Source organism: Tauraco erythrolophus, chromosome 4 (assembly GCF_009769465.1).
Source record: "Tauraco erythrolophus isolate bTauEry1 chromosome 4, bTauEry1.pri, whole genome shotgun sequence".
NCBI classification, from domain to species: domain Eukaryota; kingdom Metazoa; phylum Chordata; class Aves; order Musophagiformes; family Musophagidae; genus Tauraco; species Tauraco erythrolophus.
This window is the reverse complement of record NC_141468.1, coordinates 86,393,634-86,414,150: the sequence shown is the minus strand read 5'-3', so window position 1 is coordinate 86,414,150 and position 20,517 is coordinate 86,393,634. Positions and strand designations below refer to the sequence as shown.

The following is a 20,517-nucleotide window of genomic DNA, read 5'->3' as shown; positions in this document are numbered from 1 at the left end:
CCACTACATGTTGGCTGGAATAACCAAGCTGATATGAAGAAACAATGAAAACAAAGGGAAAGTCTGAAAATATGTGTAGCTTCCCGTTTTTTGATTTTTTTTTTCCTTTTTATATTTTACTTGATAAACGAATTCTTCCTACTCTATTTTTTTTTTTTCTTAAATGTTTGTCTGTCTTATTCTGTATCCCATTCCTTTGGCTTTCTTTGAGTTTCCTTTACTATTTTATCTTTCCTCCTTGGTCCTACTTTCCCTACAACCTGCATGCAGCAACCTGTCCTGCCTTATCAAGAACGTGTTCACAACCAGCCATCCAGCAGACGAGAGCAGGGCCGTCTTGCTCCCCTACCCCAGTGGAAACAGGTAAAAAAATGATTATGAATACAATGTACTGCTTGCACCCAACGCTACCTATCACTGTCCTGTTTTTTTTAAACCAGTCCTTTTCCAGCACCTTGTATGAGTCTGTTATTTTAAATAATTTAACTTTTGATAAATAAAATCCAACATCTCCCTTGGGTAATGATGCATGGCTTAATGTTTCAAAAGGACTTAGCCAAATTTTCCCTGCCCTCTTATGCTAGTTCGAACTTTCCAGGGTTTCAGTGGATATTTTAGCAGAAGTCTTGCCTACAGAATTTCTAGATTTTTCTGTTAGAAAAAGAAGTAAAATAGGTAAGCAATTATCACAACCAATGAGGTAAAAGGTGTTGTCATCTATGATGCATGAAAGCTCTTCCTTGGTATAAATAGTAAAATTGGTCATCAGCTTTGCTATTCACATGTGAAATCTTATGCGTTCTGCAGTTACAGGAGACTTTATTGTGGTTTCCCTTTCTTTAGGAAAAATCTAGTTTTCCATGCCAGCTTCTCACATTTGTTGCAGTGCAGATTCATGTCTTACTGTGAATTAAATAAATTTTAGGTTTTCTGCCACAGAGGATTTCCGAATCAACAGCAGTTGAAGGGCAGTTTCGTGTCTTGGGATTGATAGGTTTAGTCCTGCATCTTGGAAACTGCACGGAAGAGGAAAGTATTGTGCAAAAGCATAAGAGTGATTGCAAAGGAGAAACCACACAGTTGCAAAGGATGTGGTCTGGGTTGGACCCCCAGTTTTGATGGAAAATGAACATCTGCTTTGGGCTATTGCCTGCCAGCGTCTGTCAGATGAACTTCTTTAGCTGTACTTGCTTATCAGTTTCAGTTTAGAATTTTGCTTTGCCCTGTCTTAAGAGTTTCAGCAGTTTCAATGAGTTTGTAAGGCAGACTGGCTCTGTACCTGGTGTAGAGGTGGGGCAGGGATGTCTTGCTAAAACAGGATTCCTAGAAAGAGTGAAATAGTGGCAGTGTCTGTTCTGAAGCAGTTTTGACTTTTGTCACAAGACCTTTCATGCTGTCTCTCTTGGAAAGGGAAAACCTTCAAAAGATCAAACCTCACCAGTCTGCTGCTTGCAGCATTCTGTGTGGCCTGCTTTTTCTGTATGAATTGGATTACAAGGTTTCCTTTATCCAGCTAAACTTTCAGTGTGTTGATCTGTGTTGTCAAAATTGGGTTCATGCTGTTATGAGCACCTCGACAGCAGTTAGTAATGCATGAAGATACTGTTAAGTGTACGTGCCTGGTGGAAATGTGTGCAATTTTTTTGTCATGGTAATATCTCCTAAAAAAAAAAAGAATTGTGTTTCATGGTGTGGTGGTTACTCTCCTCAAATGAATGCTTAATTATATAAAAACATCTTCCATGGTGTGTTCTATGGCTTTCCAAGCCATTTTGACTGCTTTTGGGAAAAAGTGTCTCATCGGAGATCATGAAGCCATTGAAAAGCCATGTGGTCTATCCAGAAGAGGATCTGACTGTTTGGGTATGGCATGAGAGACGAGCATTTAAACTCAGTTTTGTCCTGGTTTTCCAGACAGCTTATGGCTTTCAGCAGATTTCTGCTATAGTTTCATAGGTCTCCTAACGGTAACAAGGGATGTGTGTACTACATAAGCTTAAATCACTGATGGATGCAAAGATGCTTCGAAGATGGAGATCACATGTCCTCTGGTGCAAATCTTTTCTGCCTCTGGAAGTCTGATGCTTCTTCTTTTGAGATGGTCCCCTGAAGTGTGATAAAGATGCAGCAGTACTAACTCTTTTCAGTAATTCTGTTGGAACTGTGGTTTTTGAAAATATGCAATGACTACTCAGATGACCACAGTCAGCAGGAGCTGAAATCTTAAAAGAAGAGAACTTACACCACCAATGATTTCTGCAAATACTGTTTTCCCTACTTAATTTCTTATTTAAATCTGTTCATATATCTTTCCTCTTTCCTATAGTCATCTTGTCTTTGCATGTTTAGAAATGCATCGTACTGGAGGACTGAACATGTACTTTGTGTACCTGTACAAAGTTATATTCTGAGATACGCCATGGAAAAATACACAAATTTGTGAAGATGTCGAGATTTGAAATGCAAACTTGGCCATGGTCAGATGAAAGTCCATGAACAGCTGTAGTGGTTGAAAATTTTGTCACTCTTTCAGCTATAAATTAGTGCCTTCACAGCTGAGCCTTCTGAAACAGCATATACATGTTCCTCATCTGCTTCAGCACAGGCATGTGCTTTAGTTTATGCTGCTTGTAGCATCTGGTTGAATTAGAAAGTTGATTTTTTTTTTTTTCTGAAAGGGAAGAGAACACCCAAACAGATGTTAGTGCCAGCTCACTGTAAAGTCAGTAAGGAACATCTGTAATATCTTTAACTGTTTCTTCGAAGGCTGTCTAACAGTGGGTTTGGATACACAGCATTTTTTTTTCCACCGTGCAACAATTTCCGGACATACTCTGGTGAGAACTCAAAAGAAAAGGAAAAATCAGGCAGAAGACACATTAATAATCAAGAAATGGTGGAGAAAAGACTGTACATGGTAGGGAGGTACAGAACTAGAAAGGCATGTTTTCTGACATGTTAAAATGAGGACGTGTATATGCGTTGTTGTCGTGGTTTTTGGACTGAGGGTCGAGACAAGAACCGAGAGGGAGCACCCACCAACCACGGTCCCGGGCAAAACATGACTCAGGCTTTTTCTTAAAACAAAACAATTTATTAACAGTTACTTAACAAGAGACACAAGGGAACAAAGCCGGTTACTTGAGAGGAGAAAGAGAGAACAAGGCCAGATCTTAAACGCAACCACCTCCCCACCCCCTATTTCCTTTCGTTCCTGGCTCTACCCCCCCCTCCCAGCAGCGCAGGGGGCCAGGGAATGGGGGGTGCAGGTCAGTTCATCCTTACACCATTTTTCCCTTGCTTCGGTGGATCCCCTACTCACGAGGAAAAAAAATCCCCACACTTTTCCAGTGTAAGTCCTGCCCGCAGGATTGAATCCTTCCCCATGGATTGCACCAGTTCGGGCTTTACCAGTCTCGGCCTCTTAGGGAGCTGCTGCCCCTCGCTCTGGCGTGGGCCGTCCCACGGACTCCAGATGCCTCCACGACCTCGTCGTGCATCCCATGTGCCCATTTTTAACAGCACCTCGTCGTGCATCCCCTGCTCCACGACCTCTCCTGGGCTCAGGTATCTCCTCCCCGACGTGGGCTTCTCCACGGGCCGCGAGTGGGTCTCTGCTCCGCCGAGCACACCCTGGCTGCAGGGGGCTGCCCGCCATCTTCACACCGATTGCAAGGGAAAACTTCAGCTCCAGCACCCCTCCTCCTGCTCCATCTTGACTGACCTGGTCGCTGTGGTTGTTTTCTCTTAGCTCTTAATCCTCTCTGGGGGAGCTCGGCCCGGCGGGCACCCCGGGAGCGGGGCGCTTCCCGACTCCCTCACGCGGCTCCCCCGGCGCCATCTTGAGCACGGGCGCCGGCCCGGGCCCGAGCGGCCGCGAGCCGGGAGCGAGGGCAGCGCCCTCCGCCCCTCTCCTGCTCCTGAGCAAAAGACCGCCAAAACACCGCGCCTCCCGCCCCTTTGTCCCAACTTAAATAGGGCCATTCACAGAGGCGCCAATTTGGCTCAACCCCCCGAGGGGATGGGGCTCAGATCTGGTGGCACAGGGAGCAAATCCCCTCCCCTGCTAGCAGAACACCCCCACACACATCCAACTTTCACAGTTGTGTAATATGCAGACTATTGGATATGACTACATTTTAGCTATAAACCAGCTGTATTTCTGTTCCAGTAGAATGGTGGAGTACAGTTGAACTTGTCTGAGATGGTTTAGTATCTGTGAGTTAAAAGAAGAGGAACCTGAAGCTGAGGACAGAACACTGTGAGTTGAGTTGTGTTGCTAATGAGCTGGAAGCAAGAGTAATTGGGTCAACGAGATGGACGTATTTAAACATTGCAAGGCACAGCAGTAAGTAGTTTTTCATGAAGCAAAAAGCAGTCCAGCTGTGATATGGAGAGTTCCAAGCTGTACCTTTCACTGATTGTACGACCTGGAGTCAGAAACTCAACCGATGGTTGATAGAGGTACGTGTTGGCTGTCCCTGGAAGTGTCTGTCAAATGGACGTGTGATTGTGTAGCTATGGGCGAATAACTTCGGTCTTCCAGCGTCAGATAAAAGGTACCTTTAGGTCATCTGTGGGAGATGTGAGTTTAGGATCACAGTCCCAGTTTGTGTGTTCTGGCCTGCCTCACCAAAGCCAACGGTAACATTCTCTCTCCTACCATTATTATGATTTTTTTTTTTCCTTTTTCTGTTTTAAAAAAAGCTGAGGAGTAAGGAACGTTCTCGGACCTGCCCCAAAAAAGTGATCATGCTCTCTTCTTCCACTCCACCTTCCTCTCCACCGTATCCCAGGCAGCAGGTGATTTCCTCTGCATGCTCTGTCCCTCTCTCTTCATTACTGCTTGTGCAAAGTAACTTCATCAGTTACCAGACTTAAAAATACATTTCCAGTTTTCTTTTATCAGATGGTGATTGGGCTTCTTCAGCCTCTTAGGTTAGAGACACAAGTCGGTGTTAGTTCACCAAAAGTGCAATTATCATGATTATATGATGCACTGGAGACTGAGACTTTACTGTAGGGTAATTTGTAATTATAGTGGCTTTTACCAGTTTTGAGCTGCAGCAAAATAGAAATTAAATGTTTAGAGCAGTGCAGGGAAAGAAAATGCAACTTTTCTCCATCTCCACTCTTCATTTAAAACAAGTGTGAATGAAAATTTGCCCTTGTATTCGTGAAGTTCTTGGAGGATTACTTGTATGAAGTGCCTTTTTAAAGTGCTGTACTGGCCTGCACGTGTCCAATGTGATCTTTGTGTTTCTCCTACACCCAAACCTTTGTCTCACAAGAATTTGTTCAGTCTGTCTGAGTTTGAATTTGGAGCAGTGAGGGCTGTTCTGAACAGTGTATTAATATGCATCCAGATGTTTGTGCACATGTGTTTGTTGATATTCTAGTTAAATGTTACCTGAAGTCCTTTAACATTTGTGTCTTGCTGTGCATGGTCATCGTGCTTCTTTGAGTTGTATCTTTTTTTTAAAAACGTTTTCTTTCAGTTTTCTGTTGCAGTAATAAATTCCATTCCTCCCTGCTTGATGCTGAACTAACCTGGAGGTGATAAAAAGGCAACTGCACTTCGATTGACCTCCCATAACTTCAAATAGGAATTGGACAAATCAGTTTCCCCATAGGTGGAAAATGTTTCTTTGCTGAACACTTGCATGCCTGTAAACTCTGTCAAGGCATGTTACCTTTTAGCGGAGTAGACCAGATTAATTCTTGGATATAAAGCTTGACTTTCCTTATTTTTGTGATTTCTCAGTGGTGTTACTTGTTACACTTAATCTGGTCTAATTATTGTCAGCCTCTGGGCCACACATTGCCTGCTGCCTCTCTGATTTCTGCGTCTGCTGGATAGGTCAAGTCAGCTTGCCGTTGGGATTTAAAACTGTCCTGCAAAGAAATGATTGGTTTGCTGGCCCAGTGTGGACAGCGGGGTGCAAGAAAGGATACAGGAATGCACATCTAGGTAGAATGGTTGGGGAAAGCCCTTTTCATTAGCAAGACCCACATTTAAAATGTATTGTTATCAGATGATGTGATAGTTAGCTGCCTTCCTCATGCCAACATCCTTTGGCAATTTTGACAGATACGTTTTATGAGAGAAGAAAGGTTTTCCCCAAGCTTACAGATAAGCTATGGCAGTTAAATGCTGAGTTTTACTTGTTAATCTATTGCGTGGGGTTCATTGGCTTTCGGTCACTAAGGACCCCTTAGCTCTGTATTTTCCCTCCTGGCTTCTCCAAGTTTGTTTGTCCTGTGTCTTTTTGGTTGTCTAGTTCAGTCATGAGAGCCCACTACTGCTAAATCCAAGTGTACTTGGACCATTTTCTACGCTGTGTCCTGTAGGAAACTTCTCTGCGTGTTTTCTTGCTCAAACAAATGATAAAAAAAATAATTTTGGCTTCCTCCTTTTAACTCAGAGGAATCTTTACCTCCTGTGCTACAGAAGTGATCTGTTAGACTCAATTGAGAGGAGTCTGCTTTTGGAGACGTTCTTTTTTTTTCCTTAGGAATAATTTCTTTTCCTGAAACTGTCTTGGCCCACGCCTCATAGGGAGTCAAATGGATGTACGTTGTTGTTACACTGATGTCTTTTAAAACCTGTACCTCTGCGCTTCTAATGCATTCATTCTGCCACTTCTTTTAAATTTTCCTTTTCCTTCCTTTGATCTAACATCACAGTATGAGTTATATTGAGTGCCTTACCATCTTTATCATACTAATTTCATTACGTTGTGGTACTATGTTGTGGTTTACTGACTTAATATGGATATATATGGACTGTTTTTTGTTTTTTTTTTTTTTTTTTTCATTTTCCCTGTAGGTTCCAAGTTACTGTTGCCAGTTACAGAATATTTTTCTTAAAAAACCTATTTTGCTATCATTATGGCATCTCTTCTGCCTACATAGTGAGAAAAATCAGATGAAGTGTGTTTTGACTAGTAAGTTGGTCTGTGGTTGTTAAGCTCGTAATTTTTGCCTGCAGAGAAACAGGGAACCTGGTGCCGACTATCCTGGGGAGCAGAGTCCCAGACAGGAAAGGGTAAAGAGCATGAGCGAATGGCATGGATGCTGATGGCACAAGGCTGTGGTGGATATGTGTACTACAGAGAGCAAATGTACTGGTAGTGAAACACACTTACCCTAATGCTGCTGGTAACACGCTGGAACTGCTGCGAGTCAATTAGGAGTGATTATGTGTGTGATACGCACATCAACGCATAACAAGCCTTCATCAACAGTTTGCTACATGCTTTTATTTTGCTGTAGATCTGGCACTTAAGCTCTTCCCGTTCTTCTTTTTCTCTTACACCTCTTTATTGAAGTATGCTCTGGCTGTAGCAGAACAAGAAGAGTTATGGTGTGTGCTAACTCATGCGAACGTGGTTGCATTGTTTCCACTGCTTGCTTTCTGGATGGTTAAACAACTGGCATTCCATCCTGCCTCCTACAGGCCAAAGGAAAAGGAAAAATGATGAGGCATTATTTAGTCTAGAGAGTTTGAAGCCTTCTTAACAATAACATGCTCAATGTTCTGTCTGAACGGCTTGGAGTTATACAGAAGCATGGGAAAAGAAAAGACAGGCACTCGGAGGATGATTTGAATTCATATTGACAAATCAGTTGACATTCCAGTAAAGGCTTTGAATGAATGAAGTCATAAGTGGTAGCCAGCTATAAAACCATTGCAAGTTTCAGAATGTGTTCTAACAAAAGGCTCTTGTGGGCCGAATGTTTTCTGACAGGCAGCAGAAAATGAAGAAGCATGTGTCTGCAGTGACACAGAAGCCCACAGCTTTATAATAGGCCCCAGTTTTAGTGAAAATGATCTGATAGGAAGGAGTAGGTGGAAATGAAAGCGGGTGAAAATAGAGAGTATTATTAATGTACCTGAATGGAAAAAGTATTTCTCATAAATTGGGCGTGAACTCAGTTTTCTGTTCTGCTTCCGAGGACAGTTATCCATACGTAGCAGCGCTCTGGCTTTCTGAACAGATCAAGCCTGAGGTTTCTTCATGTGCACGTTTGTAGTTCTTGGTCCATTTACTTTTGAACTCTATAAAGCAATCAGCTGAAGGCTATGTGGTATTCCAGGTGAGTGGCCACGAGCCAGGTCTTTTTTTCTGTATCACTAAGTGCACCACGCAGCAATCTAAGAAGATGGATTTGAAAGACCAGAATAGCAGAGGTGTCAAATGCTGCACCTGGGATGTGTTGACATGGCAGTGCAGTAAGAACAAGTAGGGCAGGGAAGTTGCAGAAGTAAAACTGGCAACTTCTATGATGGCTTCGTTTTGCTGTGCTGTGTTTCAGCCAGACAGTCTCATTAAACATCCTCTTTCTGCTAAGTACAGTGTTCACTTTTCATATACCAGTAGAGACAAACTGGTTGTGTACGAGAACTGAAGTACAATACCCTAAAAAACGTGTTTCTGTGCACAAAATCTGAGCAACACAACAAGTATGTGCAGGTTTAGATGTGAAAAGGAAATCCTTAAGAATTGAGAACTATGGTGAGATAAGTTGACAAATAAGCTCCTTTGTGCATGATAAAGCCACTTTTTTTTTTATTTGGATGGTAATGCCGGAGAGAGAGGCCACACGCTTGTTTGGTTTTGGCTGCAGCAATCCTAGGTCGGAGAGTTGTAATAATGACTAATTCAACTGTTTTTTGCTTGACCTTGAGGTTAAAAACTTAGCACTTAGTTGGAAATGAATAATTTCCATGTATTGGAAATAAAAACAGTCTTCACATGGGAGCTCCTCTTACTGTTCTGCATGTGAATTTCATACTTTTCGACTGGTGTGTTGCAGTGTCTGTTCTTTTGGGGGCTTTTTTTGCTGGTTTGTTTACTTCCTCCCTCCTTCCTCATCTCACAGAGATCTCCTCGATTATTTTCTGATGACCAAGTGCCTGAGAATGTTGAGCAAAGGGCATGTCAGCTAGCTGCCCTCCTGGAGTCCAGACCTGCAGTGAGGCATCAGGTGACTACAGCCCTGTCTATCCGGTGTCCTGGATCAGTGCGGGATGCTGGGTGCCGGTGACATCTGGGGTCAGAGGGATAGAAAAATTCACTGAAATACGGTGACCATTGCTGTACAGTCATGTGGTTAAAAAGACACGGTCAAGTCTGGGTTTTTTTAGCATTTTTATCCTACTTGCCCATTCTTAACTGTCTCTCTGATGAATGACAATGTTTCTGTTTCTCAAAACACAACATAAACAGCAAGGTGAAAAATGGCCTCCAAGCTTCAGAGTACATGCTGAAAACCAGCTGCACTCCAGATCAAATCATCTCATAGTGGTCCTTTACCAGTTAGTTGCTCACAAATTTTATTTGCTTCTGGAAGCAGGAGCATTTGTATTTTCCAAGCGTAATTCCTGGCTCTGAAGAACTACTTTTGCGTCCGTACTTCCTGTATACTTATTTCCGACGATGGACTTGGCAGCTTGTGCTGTATTTTCTTTGATATCAGTGTGCACTTTTGGTTTGGTTTCGTGCTTGATTTTCTCTCCAGTGTGTTGCCTTTGGCATATGGGAGCACACCAGTTTGAACAGTGGTTTCTTTAGTTTCTGATTGCTTGCCCCTATCTCTGTTTCCAGTTACCTTCAACAGCATTTGGCAAACTGGAGAGTGCTTTTGGAAAACACCATCTACATGAGTGATTTTTTTTCTTAACTTATTGTTTTGAGTTAACCATCCAAAATCAAGCTCTCTTCTTGGGCTGAGTATAAACAGTCCCAGAACTTTGGCTAGTTGGCATAACTTTTCCAAGCCATGTCAAAGGGAAATTTACAACGTTTAGGCCACTTTCCATTGCTGTTCTTTTGGGGATGCTGTCTTCGCTGATAATTAAAGTCAGTGGAGCTGTTCTCGAGGAAGGAAGCGTGAACCTTTGGCTGGATTTGAGACAGAATTTGGGGCCGTAGAAGAAACCACGAAAGACTGGGTGAGAAGATGAATTTAAGCATATTAACATCCAGTTATTAATAGGTGACACAGCTGAAGATCTCAGACATGATCCAAGGACAGCATGCTCGTGTGCATTTCCTTACTCAGCTGAAATGATGACACAGGAATGAACATCTGCACCAAAATATCTTGCTCCTACCTTTTGTGGTGTTCTCTAGCACTTTTAAACTCCTTTTGAGGGTGGAAAAGATTAACAACATTATAATGCAAAGATAAAAATTATTTTTGAAATTATCTTATTTCTGTATACTGCAGAATTAAGGAGGAGAGAAAATATAGTGGAGACAGAACACCAAGTGGAATGGATAAAGAGGGTAGGGCAGAGAGGAAAAAGAGGAAACATGTTGGAACACTGCAGGCAATGATAGATTATGATGTGGGATTTAAGAGAAGAATACAAGAAAAGTAGAGTAGTAAGAGAAAGCTTAGCAAAGACAGACATTTTCAGAAAAGAAATTTGGTTAAATGATGATGATCTTAAGTACAGAAAATCTGTCATAAAGTAAACAGTTATATTTTTTTAAAGTGGGGAAAATGTGAAAGCCAAGCAATTTTGCATTTTGTCCAGTAGACTTAATCTTGAGGCTAGGCTATTCTAAGTGGCTAGAAATAGCCATTTTTGTGAGCCATGCAGCTGCATGACGTTTATTTTTCCTTTTTGTAATGGAAAACATAATTTCCTTGTAAAAGAGGGTCAAATATTTGAAATTTGTAAAATTTTTCTGTCTAGATTATATTTTCTAGGAATGCACAGTTTCTACCAGTGCTGTTTACTTGCTACTTCCAGCTATTGTTTTTTTTCCTATTTATGAGAAGTACTTCTTGGGAGATGGGCATAATGGGTCATGTAGATAGTGAGAGGGGTATGTTGGAAGACCAAATTTTGGCTTCTTGTGTGAGGAACTGGTTTCAGAAGGATACAGATTCTCAGTTTGGGATTAATTGTTTGCCTCTTGATAAGCAAGAACAGCAGGTTGTTTTATGTTGTTTCATTCTTTCTAGTGTGATGTTTCCAGTCTGCTTACAGTAAACTTTGGGTTGGAAATTTGCTGCTAATTACTGGCAATGCATGCAAGTTATTTTCTTTCTCTTCCATCCCCAAGGAGAGCAGGCTTTTGGGTTTATATAGTTAAAATACCGAAGGGATCTCACATGGCCTGAAAGACAATCTTAGTGCCTTGGGCCAGTAATACAGAACAATGGGAGATACAGGAGGAGCAGAGGAAATGGATTTGGGATCTTTGCCAATGGCTTAGTTGGTTGGGTTACAGGAGGTTGGACATCTGTGGAAGTAGGTAACTGCTTCCAAATGGTCCTAAATAACTTAAAACCTAATAGAGTAAGTTTTTCTTAATTTGCTCTTTGCCTCGCTAGGGAGAAAATGAAGATGCACTGGCCGTTTTTCTCCAAGTTTTCCTACCAGAATCTTTAAGAAATTTTTTTTGTTAGTGGGCAGAAGGGCCTGGGTTGTTTTCATTTGTTCTCTTCTCATCCCTCTGTAGTCATGTGTGATTGTTTTGATTTTTATTTTATTTTTTAGCCTGAGACTGAGCCGTCTCGCCGATTCTTTGTTGACCAGTGGGAGCTCTCCCTTAGCCTCCGTTCTTCTAACCGCCCTTCTTCACCTTCATCTGACTCTCTTCGACAGGTAGCATTAGCCTGAGCGTTGCAAGGTGCACTCAGCCGTGTTCGCTTGCTGCACCCCAGACCCACCAGCGAAGGACACACCGCAAGAGATGGCCGGGCTTGCAATGCTTCACCTGCAGAATGCAATGTCTGGGCATATTCATGCACAAACGAGAAGCCAGAGGCAACCTGTGGCAGAGCTTTATTGTTGTCAGCCATAAACCAGTTTGAAACAAAACGTACTTAATGTTTGGTGTAAACGAAAAGCTTGTTGTACGTCTCACTCTTTCCAGGGTTTTTTGAGCACTGATAGTCCTTCTGGCTTTGCAGTAAAGCTTTCTTGTTCTGCTTGCTGCTTTTGTTGAGATCTTGGGCCAAACTACAGAATGTGTTTGTGCATATGTGCTTAACGGACGGCGCGAAATGAAAGTACTTGGGCTTTCTGAAAACTCACTGAGGATTGGAACTAGTTGCAGTTGTCATACATGAACACCAGGAGCTCGATTTGACCTAAGTTGGAGTGGGTTCTTTTCCTGCTCTTGAAAATGTTGAGAACGTTGTATATCTTGAAGGCTTTTGCCCACGAGAAGAAAGATAAAATGCTTCATCTAGGACCCAGCGTTAGGCCAGATGATGTATAGGAGAAAAGCAAAACAAACCAGAAACACAGAACCCCAAATCAAAAAGTCAGCAATTAAATTTCCTACACTGCATAGTCCAAGGTATTGTGAATTATGATTAGCATAATCACTTTTTAAGCATGGAACTTCATCTGTGCTGGTAGAAATTGAAAGATGCTGGAGCATCTGAAGTTAAGGTTAGATGAAGGGTTTAAAATCAAAACTTGTTCAGTGGAAACCTATTCAGCTAAAAGAGAATTTTTCCCATGGAAAAGCTTGAACTATCTTTTAAGAAAACTTAAAAAACCATAAAGGTTTCTGGCCTTTTAGAGAGAAATTAAAAACTCTTGGCCAAATGATTATGGTTGCCAGTTAAAGATCAATGTTGAATGAAAATAAGACAATTTTTCCAGTGGACACAATTTAAAATGTAGTATTTGACAAGATACCATGTATGACATTGAAAGGCAACTCTGCACTGGTGTGTGCACACATTACCTGAGGAAGAATATGGAACCTGGAAAATTTTGAAGGACAAATCATGTCTTACTACTTGCATATATAAATACCGTGAGTGCTCTGCATTTTGGGGTGGAATCAGTAGACAGGTAAAGTTCTTTCTGGGTAGAAATAAACCCTCGTTCCTGCAGTGGCACAGAGCTTAAGGAATCGGGATTTCAGCAACAGTCATCTCTGATGACTGAGCACTCCCTTTTCAAACTATTTTTCCCCAAAGTACCACCCGTTCTGTGGTGAATTTCAGTTTTTGTGATGCTTCCTGCTGTTCTCGTGTCTGAACGTGTGAAGGTCTTTAACATTCCTAACAGGCTAATAACACGTGTGTGAAATTTATGCTGGTTTATTAGTTGTGGGAAATAACTGGTGTGCTTCAAACAAGTTCTGCTATGAGTAAAGGGGATTTTGAGATACAACTGTAGTTCTTTCCTTCAGAATACCGTTATCCTTTTGTCTTTTCCACTTGGCAGAAGCTGGAGTGTGTCTCTGATGATCCTTCCTTTGCTGAGGAGGCTCCAGCTAGAAACATTCATAATGCTTCTTGGTCAGGAAAAGGAAAATTGCTTGGCACGCACCTTGCTGCTCTGAGTCACATACATGGCATTTGCAGTGTGGTTGAGCTAACGGGGATGTAACCACCTAATTTTCTTAACCATGTCATGATTGCCAATGGTTGTAAATATTTCCTGTGAAAAAACCTCCTCCGCTCCTGCAGGACTGAACTTGGTTTGCAAACCCTCCTTTTGAACCATCTAAGGTAACAGCCAACCTGCCTAGATTTCTTGCAATACTGGAGGGTTTCTAGATATCCAAAATTATGGAGTCAGTGAATACCCATGGTGGAGAAAAGCCTAGTCATAAAGCTGTGTTCACAGTTGCACAAGTACATGTTCCAGATGTATGCAGGTGTGGCTTTAATGCATCGGATGAGCCTCTTGCATCTTCTTTCATGTAAACCTCTATGTATTTTTAGCACTGGAAGAATTCATATTTTTGAATGACTGTGAGTTCCTTAGTTAAGGATTTCTCCTTGCTCTATGAATGCTCTAAATATGAATTCTTTCTGGTTGCTAAGCATATAAATAAATATTCTGTTGTGATCAGCACGTTGCATTAAACTATGTAACGTGTCTTCTAAAAGATCTTCGCTGATTTTTCTCTGGAAGCTAAAATCTTAACCTCTGTTTGGCCTCATCTGAGAAGTGTCTACGTTCAGATTTCCAGATGCAAAATACCTTACAAGCGAAAACAAGATCTACTTTCTTCATCATCATAGTATTTCTAGAGAACTTAAAGAATGCAAAATGCAAACTCCTTTTCTGTTGTTACGGTTGATCCTGGACCGTACTGGTGATTTCTGGTGAAACAAGCTTTGCTGTTACTACTTGTCACTTCATATTGTCCACTGTCTTGGCATGTTTTGACCTCTCTGCACCTTTTCACCACCTAACCTGTTATCATTGTAGTCTTTTTTTTTAATTTGATTTTTTTTTCTTTTCTCACTGCCCTATTGTTTTATTCCATCCATCTGGTAGAAGTATATAAAGATGTACACAGGCGGAGTGAGCTCATTGGCTGAGCAGATAGCCAATCAGCTTCAAAGGAAAGAGCAACCCAAAACCCTTCTAGACAAGAAGGAACTGGTAAGGCAATGTACAGAAAATGCGTGTTTGTGATTAGATGTACTGTAGAGCAGAAGTTTTGTGAGTGTCCAGTTGTTCCTACCACTGATGGAATCTCTCCATCGTAGCTTTGTGAAAGACTTTATTTCTCTTCATCTGCCCTCACTCTTGTCCTCGTGTTCCTTGCAAAATGTTTTAATCTAATCTCAGCATCCAAGGGTTGTCCGTAGACATTTGAGAAGCTGCTTGTCATATTTATGAAGATGTGTTTGATCCACTGGGGCTACTTCTGCATTACTGTTTTCTGGAGGAGATATTGATTTGGATTATGTAGGTCTAAGAATTGCTGTCTGAGGGGCTTCTGACGGTTTTGGCTTTCCATTGTGTGCCTCCTTCCGTCATTTATTTCAAAGTCATCATTAATAGTACTGGTGGCTGCTCTTCCATCCAGAGCTTATTTTACTCCTGATATATGTAGGCATGGCATCCTAGGACCTTCTTCCCTGGACAGTAAGGTTAGTTTTTTGGTGTCCTGATTAAACAAATGAGTTGTACCCAAGAACTGCAGCATCCATGTGTGGAAAAACTGCAGCATCCAGATGCTCCCGTATCCACATAAATGAACAGAACATACAACCGCACAATCTTGGTGAGGCTGGAGACACACTACTTTAGCCATGCCTGTTTCTGTCTAGGGCTCGCTCAAAAAGGAGTTCCCCCAAAACCTGGGAGGCAGCGATGTCTGTTACTTCTGCCGCAAGCGAGTCTACGTGATGGAAAGGCTGAGTGCTGAAGGCAAGTTCTTCCACCGCAGTTGCTTCAAGTGTGAATACTGCGCGACGACTCTGCGCTTGTCGTCTTACGCCTACGATATCGAAGATGGTAAGAGAAATTGCCTTCTTGTTAGAATTCTCTTAACTCTTCTGGAAGTCTGCATAGTGATTTCAGCTCTTTCCTTGCATAAAAATTATTTGGTGAGTTAGGGAGGGGAGTAACTTCTATTCCAAAGACACTGTCTCTCAAACTGTTGAAAGTGGATGGGTTTCCTGTGGGCAGGTCGTTCAGGCAGCAAAATAACTGAGCTGTTAGGAATTAATTTAACATAATAACAGCTGTTCGAATAGAAAGAAACAAATAGTACTTGTGGGCTTTAAAAGGGTTTGTAGGCTGAGTTTGAAGGCTAGGCCCTTCACTTTTATTTCAGTGCTGTCAAATGAGGAAACTCCTTAGTGTTTAACATCACTTAAGAGAAAATAACATGTTGGAGACAAATGCAGTCAATTTTTTCTTCTTAGAAGACTTCACAACTGTCCCTCTCTGTGTTACAGTTTATTTTAGATGTACTAAAATAGGAACTTTATATCGGGGCTGTGATAATAGCTCATTGCAGACTAAGTTCTGTTTATATAGCAAAAAATGAAGCATTGCAGTTCAGTAGAGGTAAGTCAATGTTATATATGTGTATATTTATATAAAGTGTTGAAGTAGTTGCTGAAGATTCAGTAATGTCTCTTGTTTTCTGTGTCTGATAGACTGAGGAGGAAGAAATATGATTACAAAACTTACTGACAACTCAGTTAACAGAATCTAACATGCTAAGAATTAAGGGAAGCTTCAGATATACCTGACAAATCTGAGAAACCAGACATTATAGCAGCAGATGAAACTCAATTTATCAACAAAGTGTGCCTATTGAAAGTAAAAATTTGAAATCACACATCATTTGTGAAAAGTAATCTCCTCCTAATAGTAGCCATGTGTTGCATTCTTTGCTTGAGTGGTGATTTACGGAAATTTCATGTTTTCTGAAGAAAAAATATCAGAAAGTATCTCGGGTAAACATTCATTTACATCAGCACGTATGCCATTATTTTCTTCCACAGCTGCTATTTATCTTTACTCCTATCTCAATAGGAAAATATGTGCAAAATGATGTAAAACTAGTGAGAGGTTAGGTGGAGAGGAGTCGACTCCAGACAGGATGGTGCAGAAACCAAAGTAACACGAGAAAAGTATTGGTACTGATAGTTTTCCCCACTACATTGAGGCAAAGATGAAGTAAAAATTATTAACTGATATGCCACAGGATAAATCTCCAAAATATTCTACTACAGATGGAAATGTTATAAATTTGATAGGTATCTACTGTGTGTATCGAGGAAGAATCTTCTTGGAGAAGAGTACTCTTACTGGGTAGAGTAATGGCCATGGAAACGTCATCTAGGCTTAAGGGGCAAAACGAACCAAAATTATGTATTGATGATGCATTAGGTAATGACTTTAATGCACTTGCTCAGTTGCGAAGAATTGAGGAAACTTAAACAGCAAACCCATTTCCCAGTAAGGAATAGAAGAGCCATTATTACTTGGCCTGCCAGTTTAAAGGGGCCAATGATAATTTGGAAATCAACATCTAAAAGTAAAAGCTTCATCAATAATCAAAGTTGGGGGAAAAAACCACTTTTGAGCACTGCGGTTATTTTGGGCATTCACAAGTAGCTGGATATGTGATTAAATGATTAATGATAACAGACTGAGCTCCTCTGTCAGCTGTATGGACTGAAGCAGTTTTTTGCCACCAGATTTAGTGATTCCCTGTGCCAGCAAGCTTATGCATGCATTTATGGCCAGATAGTTCTCAGTGAAGCAAACACAAAGCCCCGAGTTTCAGCACACTTAACAGCATTGACTCTGAAATAATATTGCATGCCTATGTGTACGAGGCAGATATGGCCAAACAGAAATACGTGGGATCCCATCTAATCTAATAATTGTGGAAATTTAGTTTTTGTTTCATCCTGGGTTTTCTTTGAGAGAAAAAAATAACAAAGCTGTACGTGCGTTGTTGCTGATCATCTGGCTGTTTGGACTGCTGAGCGTTCTGCAGCATTCTGCAGTCAATCTCTGGTTTTAGGCTTCCAAGTCCCAGAATTTTTATGTAAGAGCTTTTCTGTTGTTGCTCTCTTCAGACAATTCGAGAGAGCAGTTTTTGGAAAAAGTAAATATTAAGAAATGTTTATTCAAGCAGAGACTTCTCAAAAGGTAGGGTTTGTCGCTTTTCCATCGTAACCCAAAGCGTTGTGCAAATACCAGCCCAGAGGAAGGGACGAAGGGCAGAACCCAGGTTTGAAATGGGTTGGCAGAGCTGTAGGAATAGGGTAGCTGTAAGGGAGGCTGTGGGGTGCATACACCAAGCGGGATACACCGACAGCAGTGCACTGGAGGATAATTGTATGCCATCCATTTGCTGCTGCTGTTATTATTAGTATTATGGTATCACCAGTGCTGCTTTGGCTTCCTGACAGTGTCCAGATACTGGTGAAAACCCCTGTAGGCTTCTAGGGTGTTACGAAACCAGTAGGATCACAAAAAGGTCTTAACTGTGAAAATGAATCATTGGGTGATTGTCCTTTCCACAAGTAGCCACTGTGCATTTTTAGAGATGGTTCTTTGGGAGTTAACACTGTCCTCTCCCACTTTCCTCTGCTGGTTGTATTCATTCTTGCTTTTTCCAAAAGTGCTTCTGCCAGCTTTTCATGTGATGGTTTCTTTGTTCCTCACACACTACCGCATTGTTAGCATGTGATACCACACAAGCCTCGCAGCTTTGCTTTGCTCTTTGATAGGATTTTAAGCTAAATGGCTGTCAGACACCCAATGGAAAGGAAGCTAGCTAGGAAGGGGGAGAGAGGAAGGCTGGCGTTAAAACTTCAGACAGTGTTTGCCTCCATGTGTAGTGAATAAACTAGATGGAGCAACGGGAATGGCAGCGGAAAATAAGTTGCAGTGAGGTGGAGGTTGATGTTGTGCTAAACTGCTGTGTTCTCATTGCTGACCATCATTGGGGTTTCATCTGCAGGTAAATTCTACTGTAAGCCTCACTACTGCTACCGACTCTCTGGTTATGCCCAAAGGAAGAGGCCGGCAGTGGGTCCTCTGTCGGGAAAGGTAACTCCTTATTTCCATTTAACGTATCATCTTCGTAGGTTTTGATTCTTAGCACTGAAAAAGTAAATATGCTGGTGTTTTTTCAGAAAGCAGAAAAATCCAGAGTGCAACGAGTTGCTTTGTTATGTCATGAAATCTTGCAGTTCTATAAATTTTATTTAAAAGCAGTTTCTTTAATTACCACTTCTCTTTTCGTGGTTCTTTTTATAAAATGATATCCTGTCCCATTCAGAACAGGATTTGGGTTTGTTTTCTTGTCAGCCGGAATACTTATGCAGTCCATGCAGAGACTAAGTGAATTAAGTTACCAGTTTTTGTTTTGCTTTTTCTCCATAATTTTTCTTAAGATGAAACAAATGATTTGCATTTCCTTTGAAACATGAAGTTCTACTGCACTTGCATAGGCTGTGAAGATGACCTGCCTTCATTTCTGAAGGTTTTCTGTGTGTTAATGAGAACCCACCTGGAAAGAAAGGATATCCCTTTTCCTGTGCTGTTGTAGTGGAAGCATTTGTGCTTTAAATACAGGATCAAGACACTGTGTGTAATACAGAAAAGTCTTCCAGCTTTTGTCATTACAGTCCAAGGCACTTAATTTGTCTCCTCAACCTCCTTTTCAGTATTTTTACGTACTCTGAGCAAACTATATGGTAGTCTCTTAACAAGTTCAGTTAAGCTTGCATGCTATGAGCTGTCCTTCCCCCTTAAATTATATTTTTCTTTGTAGTCATGGTGCTGCTTGTCTTTCTGCCTGTTTCTCAGGTTTTATTAGTACAAGCTGAAACGGAGCTCCTCCTTTTTAGAAGGATGAGGGTTCCATCCCAATATTGGTGCCATACTTTGTGCCAAAAATCAAGACTGAAAACGGTGCTTGCTTTATTTCCCAGATGAGCAGACTTTAGTGGTCTTACAGCTTTGACTTGCTTGGATATGTAGCTTGTTTTGCAGAGCTCTAATAAAACCATAAAGTGAGAAGGAACATGCTTAGTCCAGACCTTGCCTTATGCCATGATTAAGGGGTGTCTTGATTGCGAGAGGGACGTCTTCCTAGTTCGTATAGCCTCACATGAAGCAAAGAGTACAGTATTGCTGAAGCATTTTCAATTTTAATAGGAGTTTAATTTCCCCCACGTTCTCGCAGGACAACAAAGGACCTCTGCAGGACGCCATGGCAAGCGATGGAAGCGGACGGGCAAACGCCATCGCCGCCGCAGCAGAGAGAGCCCCAGGTAGCTCCGCTTCCTTCTTTAGCAGGGTGGTGCAGTGCTGTGTCGGCCTCTTTGGCAGAGTTGGGGTGGCGAGCCAGCGCCTGCAGAGCACGCTTGCCTCCATTGGGCACCAGGTAGCCCAGAACCCTTTGGACTCCTTTTTCATGTGTCAGCTGATGGCTTTTGGGGTTCCCTTTCTCTATGTGCAGTCAGAAGTTCTTGTGCAGATCCTGGGGGAATTCTGTGGGCAGCCTGCTGACCAGTAAGAGTTAACGTGACCCAACTTCATGAGCTGTATCATTTGTGTGATTTCGGGGCATTGTGTGAATTTCGCGCATTACGTGAAAGTCTCGATATATTATTTTGCACTGTGGCTTTGAGGCTGGATGTTCTCGATCCTTCCAAGGATGTTATCTGAAAGAATTCCAGGAAAACACAGATGCTCAGTTGAGGGTCTCCTCTGAGTTACCCAGTGCCTGTAATGTACACGCTTCAGCATTAGTGAAGTTTAAAGTTCTTCTGATGCACTGGAACCGCTCACAAACTGGATTTCTGTGTTAGCCCGAATTCTGCGTGCGGTTTCTTATTCTCCCAAGCTTCTCTTCATTAATCTGGTACTTGAATGGGAAAGATCCCATTATCTCTGGGTTGTGTCTCCTTTGGAATTCCGGGTGTCTCTGACAGCTGATGGGATGGAATTCCTTAAACCCCTTGGATTTCGTGGTGCTGGCAGGTCATGGTGCTCTTCCCTCACTGCCAGAATCTGTGCTGCTCCTGGCCATGGCTTTGGGAATGGGGTGGTGAATTTGTGTGTCTTACTGTGAAGCAGTTTTGCCTTTTTAACTTGAAATTCTAATTCCTTCTAACATGGGAGAAGTGTCTGTGCTACAAATGCTCGTTTGCCCAGCCCCCTAAGTGCTTAATTAGTGATGTCAGAAAAAGAAGAGGTTTGATTCCTAGTATTTGCTCCAGGACCCTATGGATAAACTAAATCAG

General features: G+C 41.8%; 1 protein-coding gene across 1 annotated transcript in view; it reads left to right on the top strand.

The window, feature by feature from the left end:
* Window positions 1-20,517, top strand: part of MICAL3 (microtubule associated monooxygenase, calponin and LIM domain containing 3) — a 165,082-nt gene that overhangs the window by 73,663 nt on the left and 70,902 nt on the right. The window contains exons 17-25 of the mRNA XM_086609661.1: window positions 271-363; window positions 4,708-4,803; window positions 6,992-7,048; window positions 8,887-8,991; window positions 11,522-11,629; window positions 14,279-14,386; window positions 15,061-15,247; window positions 18,225-18,313; window positions 19,455-19,542. Of these exons, the coding sequence (XP_086465787.1) occupies window positions 271-363; window positions 4,708-4,803; window positions 6,992-7,048; window positions 8,887-8,991; window positions 11,522-11,629; window positions 14,279-14,386; window positions 15,061-15,247; window positions 18,225-18,313; window positions 19,455-19,542 (931 nt within the window). The remainder of the gene's footprint in view (window positions 1-270; window positions 364-4,707; window positions 4,804-6,991; window positions 7,049-8,886; window positions 8,992-11,521; window positions 11,630-14,278; window positions 14,387-15,060; window positions 15,248-18,224; window positions 18,314-19,454; window positions 19,543-20,517) is intronic.